This window comes from Magnolia sinica, chromosome 6 (assembly GCF_029962835.1).
Source record: "Magnolia sinica isolate HGM2019 chromosome 6, MsV1, whole genome shotgun sequence".
Classification (NCBI taxonomy): domain Eukaryota; kingdom Viridiplantae; phylum Streptophyta; class Magnoliopsida; order Magnoliales; family Magnoliaceae; genus Magnolia; species Magnolia sinica.
The window spans coordinates 13,154,325-13,160,762 of record NC_080578.1 but is presented as its reverse complement, the minus strand read 5'-3'; the positions used below and the strand labels follow the sequence as shown (position 1 = coordinate 13,160,762).

General features: G+C 38.4%; 1 protein-coding gene across 1 annotated transcript; it reads right to left on the bottom strand.

Annotated features, from left to right (window-relative positions):
- Window positions 1-1,148: 1,148 nt before the first annotated feature.
- Window positions 1,149-3,500, bottom strand: LOC131249875 (uncharacterized). Its single transcript, XM_058250617.1, has 4 exons — window positions 3,162-3,500; window positions 2,677-2,866; window positions 1,731-1,789; window positions 1,149-1,469 (listed from the first exon to the last, which is right to left on the bottom strand). The coding sequence occupies exons 1-4, from the start codon at window positions 3,255-3,257 to the stop codon at window positions 1,296-1,298; spliced, it is 519 nt and encodes a 172-aa protein (XP_058106600.1). The 5' UTR covers window positions 3,258-3,500; the 3' UTR covers window positions 1,149-1,295.
- Between the last annotated feature and the right edge of the window lie 2,938 nt (window positions 3,501-6,438).

The following is a 6,438-nucleotide window of genomic DNA, read 5'->3' as shown; positions in this document are numbered from 1 at the left end:
CCAACGGACTGGATGACCCAAACTGTCCAACCAGTGGCATTCAAAAAAAGGATGGACAAGATTGTTCGTAGAAGTTAGTTCCAGTCACTCATGTTTAGGCGCATACAATTGTTCTGAATTTGCACAGATGGACGATCCAAATAGGCCAACGAGCCCAAATAAAATTATCTGCATGGGAAGATTTCTATACACAGCCCAGAGATCGTTTTGCTTACGTAGCACGTACGTCTCTCCCTGATAGGGTTCCACATACTAAGATGATTCAATTATTTGAACGGTCCATCTTTCTCGTTAGTATTATAATTATAAAGAAGCATTGTTCCCATACTAACGCTTCTATGATGATCCCGACCGTAGCTTTTGTAAGTTGACTGTGGCCATTGAAGACCTTAAATACATCTGCAAGTGATTGTCAGAATCATCCATTCATTGTAAGTCTTCTACAGTGGCCTGTATAGCGTAGAATCCAGAACATGGACGGTTATGATCGAACCATCTCATCATGTAGGCCCCAAACAGTGGACGCAGTGTGGGATCCTGAGTGGGAACAGTTACAGGATGAATTTATTAGCCACTGGATCGTTTCTCTGCATTAGGTTAGGTATAGAATGTAAAAGTGGGTAGTTATTTGATACTCCAGCAGCGTATGACGCTTGATACGCATGCACTAACTCAAATTAGACCAAAATTGTGGAAATTTTACTGTAACAAAGTCACGTTCCGAAAATAAGATTGGTTAAAGAATTCCAATTCATGGACACTTGTTTATTGAAATAGAAGGCTCATATATTTCATTGTGTCCGTCCATTATATGTCCACAATCTAATACTCAGACAATCAAAATAAGCTTCATTTTTGGTTTTTGATAAATATAGACTGAGACCCATAATTTAGACGGTTTACATTGAACTACTCGAATGCCACTTATGCAATATCTAAGTAATTTCCAAACACCTGCTTATCATCCATCACACTCAACCAGAGTACCAAAGCTTTTCTCTAGAAGAGGAATGCAGAACCCATGTGAAGTAACTGTAGAAACCAACCGAAAGTGCAAAACCTAACGGATAACTGCCATCCTCATTTATGAACAACCACCGACCACATTCTACAGCCATGGCCACAGACCCACGGCTTATGTTCTTCTCTCTTTATTCACAATCATATAAAAATGCAAACAACCATTGTTGGGGACCATCACCCATCAATATCCATGCTCCCCACATCTTATTTCTCTATTTTTACTGAAATGTATCACTCACTTAGGAAAATATTACATTTTTAACAACACTTATTTAAGGTGATTCGTTGTGAATTGGCGGTTTGTGGTGCGGTTGCTCGTAATCCATGTCGTTTGTGTCGCCGACCACATCGATTTCCTTAGACCCTATATGTTCTTCGGAGGCGACGGTGACATGGCCAACAATAGACCCAGATCCTGACACTAGTAGTGCCTGCTTCCCTGGTTCCTACATCAACACAGGCACATGGTAGCGTGTTACGCTCGCCACATTCATATTCAAATGGATGCATGTTTCTCCACCACGTACGAATTCAAATGTGGTGGATGCATGCATGCATAAGCAGACCATCTGCCCTGACCACCTTGAATAGGGACATGGTATGGGAAATGGGCCATATGTGTTGGTCACTGATACTCCCTACGCATTAAACACTCTTAACTACTGTTCTCCTCACCAATCTTAAATATGAAGTATGGTGCAATTTACCTCTAATTTACTTGTCTGATGAAAACCCACATGAGAAGAGGATGTTACATTTTCACTTCCTGCAAATCCCATCAATATCAATAATAATAATTAATATGGAAATGATATTTACAACCCTTATTTTTGATACCTACACCCCTAGGAAGAGACATTGTAATGATGGAAAGAGATGAAGGGGTATCTTATTTTACATCCACCTTTTTGATAGAATCACCCATTTCTTTCTACTTTTGGTAGCACAGTTTTACTAATGTATTACCAAAAATAGCAAAAGAAGTGTGTATTGATTAAAAGGGCAGGTGTGGATAACAATTCCTTTTCAAAAATTGGGGTTGTAAATAGTAAATAGTAAATGCCAGGCTTAGTAACAATACTATACCAGTACAGTAGCAGTAGCTGTAGTGGTAGTAGTAGTTATGGTTGTGGTGCAATGACATTACAATGTGAAGGAAAAAGGGAGGGGAAGAAAAGAGTATAAGATCTTCAAGAGATCGAAACAAGGTAGTGAACTTTTTCATTGAAAAGGATTGTAGATATGTATGATAAGAAGGGAGCCAGAAAGGCATTGCAAAACATACAATACAACAGCCTATGTCATCTGAGTATGTTCACAACGGTTATGGTTATGTTTGCAGTAAATATATAAGACTGTCATTCTACTACACTAGTCTCTTCTTTCCTTGTATTTCTAAGCTTTGATGGATGTCAGATGTAAGTAGAGATGGCTAAATATGAGATATAGAGAGAGGGAGGGAGAAGAGGAGAGAGAGAGAGAGAGAGAGAGAGAGAGAGAGAGAGAGAGAGAGAGAGAGGAAAGAGGTTTAGTTGTGAGATGGAGGATGTGTTTTGGGTGGAGAATAATCTAAATTAAACCCCGGATGTTCTGCTTGTTTCTCATGTGGTATTCGCCATGAAACCGTGACAAGAGACTCGGTTCGAACGGCACCTGAAGCATTTTCTCTTGTTCCATCCATATCCTTTGGCAGAGATGTTGAATCCTTTGTGTTGCTAGTGCTTGCACCGATGACATTTTTGTCAGCCGCGGGTTTTATAGGCTGAGATTGGAGTTCCTCAGACAAGGATTGCATCAGATTAGCCGGAGTCGAGGGCTTGTTGAATTCCACCTTCTCTATTGCCTGCACCAAACAGAAAATGAAGAGTGTCAGTTACTTGCTAGAAGCTTATGATCTTTAATTTGTGTAGTAGAGTATGGACTGTTGGAAATAAAAATTCCAGTGGTTCACAGTCACCTCTACAAACCAACAGTTGTGATCTTCTCGTGGTCCATCAACAATATGGCCGAGAGATGGACGGCTCCGAACATCCAACCATCTCTAACATGGGCACACATGCTGTAGACCTAAGCAGAGAATTGAGCAAAACAAACTCCAAAAGCCAAAGGCCCAAAGGTAATAAGGAATTTACACCAACCTTCATAGATTCTTTTGGAGCTTCACGGAGATGACGGGCATTGCTTCCATGAATAGAAAGAGATAGAAGTAGGAGAAGAATAACAGGAGAAGACATTGTAGAGAGAGAGAGAGAGAGAGAAGATGGTAGGTAGAAGCTAGTAAAGAGGCTATGTGAGTTAGAAGAGAGAAGTGAGAGTATATGTAGAAGGAGAAGGCATTAAATGCAGGTAACGTAGGAGATGAAGGAGGTGAAGAAAGAGAACATGCAGGAGCGTGGGTGATGGAGACTGAGAAGAGTGAAATAGAGATATGGGTGACCTCCTTTGTCTGCTGCCCTCCACTTCTCAATCAATGGGGATCATGCTAAAATCTCCCGTGCCCAAGGGAAAAGAAGAGTCCTTAGACACTCTACGTGTGAATTTATACCAGATAGAAGTAAAAGAGAGAGAGAGAGAGAGAGAGAGAGAGAGAGAGTAGAATAATAGAATATAAGAAACAAAAACAAGGAAGCTAGAGCCTGCTATTTGTTTGTATCGAGGAACTCATTTTCTTGTCCATTTGTATTAGATTTTTCTCTTGGATGGCTTGTGGCTCCGTGTTTATTGCGCTTGCCCACGTTATTTTGATTGTGACCATCACCACAGATGAATTTTCAATGGCTTGCATTCAACTCTTAAAAGAACCAAAGGTTGGGATCATCAATGAAGCATGTAAGTGACAATAGCAACGAGAATGTAGACTGTTCACATCATCTGACCATCTCAGCAAGTGAGCCCCAATAGGTGGCGATGCACGCTGGAACCTGTGTCGCGATATAGGGAAAATAGTTAGTTTTGCCCATGGGCCCCACAAGTAGAGATGTTACATTGATCGTATTGTCGATGGGGTGACACATGGTGGCATCATAAGTTGCGAAAAACGAACTCATGGATTTTTGTTACTTTATTTTGCTTGACCTATCGACTTTCTTTTCTATACACGTGGGAAATCTGCGTTAATCGGAACATATCATCAGGTTGGATTTACCTTGGATGGGCCATTCCATAAAAATCACAGTGAGACGACAATCCTAAGCATTCCATGTCGTGTAAATTTCGGGATATGGCCCATCTGGGGTAGGTCCTACCTGATGAATGGTTTGGATCTGATACACGTTTGGCATATCTTTTACTGGTGAGTCACTGATAAATGAAGCTAAGGAAAGCTAAAACGTCCACAGCTACTCGCTCTACTATGAAAGGAATATGCACCGAGAGAGTGAAATATCACTGACATCAATGGATACTATTGCGATATTTTCAAAATCTCGGCAGTTTTAAACCATATTTTTAACGTAAAAACCGTGAATTCATTTTATAACTGTTTTTTGTAATATTTTTCCAATTACTTATTAATTAAAAAACACTTTAATATTTTATTTTAAGCTAGATTTTCTGATAATGTTGTAGTAGGAAGGTTGCATAAGCAAACCCTGATACAAAATGATACAATGACAAAGAATGTACGAAGTACACATGATTTTCATGTGAAAAACTCTCGTGGAAAAGAAAAAGAAAAAGAAAAAATAAACATAATACAAAGAGGCAACAAATCACTTTGAAAATGAAAATATAACAGATGGATGTGCTTTCAATGTTGTAAAATCTTCATTTTCTCCTTTTTAAACTGTAAAAACATTTAAGCCCTGATTGGAATTGATTAACAAACCCTAATTCCACAATTACACCCCTATATATATAGCATAATACTCGGAATAGAAAATTAATCGTCCAATTATGCAAAATTGCACGTGTCGTCAATCTTAAGTATCGATCAATTGACATCAATTGAGCTATCCTCGATTGATCAAGCCGTCATGTTCGATCAATCGAACATGTGCAAAACTGTCTTGAGAGTTTATAAACATCTTCTAAATTCTGTCAATAAATTAACCCGACAGTTTGATCAATCAAGACTGTCCAAGTATCCAACAACTAATCTTTAAAATTCGGGCTCATTCGATTGATTGACCAAGGTGGTCAATCAATTAAACCATTGTTCCATGTACAGATTGAAGACATTTGACAACAATCTTCACCATGGCTTTAATCTCCTTTCATAAACCACAGCTCCATCTCTAATCGCCTTCATTATGACTTCTCCATTGTCATTGCTTTTCGTGCACACTTCATCTTCATCAAAGCTTCGCCAGACCCAGAGAAGTCAAACATAATAAAACTTCTTTATGAGAACCAACTTTGTAAGTATGTCCACCGAATTCACGCTCGCATGGATCTTCTCGAGAATAACACCGTATTCCTTAAGTACCCATCGAATAAAATGATAATGAACATTAATATGTTTAGTTTTAGAATGGCAAACCAAACTATTCGCCAAATTAATCGCATTTTTGCTGTCATAATGAACCTACATGGCCTCCTACTGAAGCCTGAGTTCGTTTATCATTCTTCTTAACAAAATATCTTCCTTGAATGCTTATTTGTCTATCATATATTCAGCTTCGGTTGTGAAAAAGACAACTAGAGATTGAAGATTTGACATGCAACTGATTACTCCACTCACTAGTACAAACGAGTAACAAGAAGTCGATCTTCTGTTGTCCACATTCCCTATGTAATCTAAATCCATGTAACTTACTAACCTTTCCACTAATTTCTGAAATGTCAAGACATAGTCTGTTGTATCTCGTAGATAACGAAATAGTCATTTTATTGCTTTCCAATATTGATTATCGGGATTTGACATGTATCTTCTCACAACACCAATTACATGTGAAATATCTGGTCTTATGGAAACCATATCTTACATTAAACTGTCAACTACACACGAGTAGGGCACACGAGACAAATCTCGCTTTTTTTCATCTGTAACGAGACATTAATCTGAAGAAAGCTTGAAGTGAGAAGAATGGGGTGTGATAACTAGCTTAGCTTTATTCATCCCAAACTTTACCAATATATTCTCAAGGTACTCTGCCTGAGATAATTGTAACTGCTCCTCGTTATATCTTTGTATATGTTTATGCCGAGAATATTTTTTACAGCCCTCGGATTTTTTATTCCAAATGTCTCTGATAGCTGAGTCTTCAATATATTGATCTTAGACACGCTTTGACTAAGGATAAGCATATCATCAACATATAATATCAATAAAATGAATCATCCATTACTTAGTGTCCTAAAGTATACACAATAATCATATTCACTCCCGTTAAATCGCTGACTCACCATGAAAGTATCAAACTTTTTGTACCATTACCTAAACGATTGTTTTATAATGTAAAATGACCTCTTTAA

Bases quoted from the DNA above. Each gene is read 5' to 3' on its own strand.
- LOC131249875 (XM_058250617.1), bottom strand. From the start codon at position 3,257: ATGTCTTCTCCTGTTATTCTTCTCCTACTTCTATCTCTTTCTATTCAT. The intron at 2,867-3,161 runs GTTGGTGTAAAT...TGTTTGGTGCAG, and splicing joins CTCCAAAAGAATCTATGAAG to GCAATAGAGAAGGTGGAATT. The intron at 1,790-2,676 runs GTGCCGTTCGAA...TGGGATTTGCAG, and splicing joins AACAAGAGAAAATGCTTCAG to GAAGTGAAAATGTAACATCC.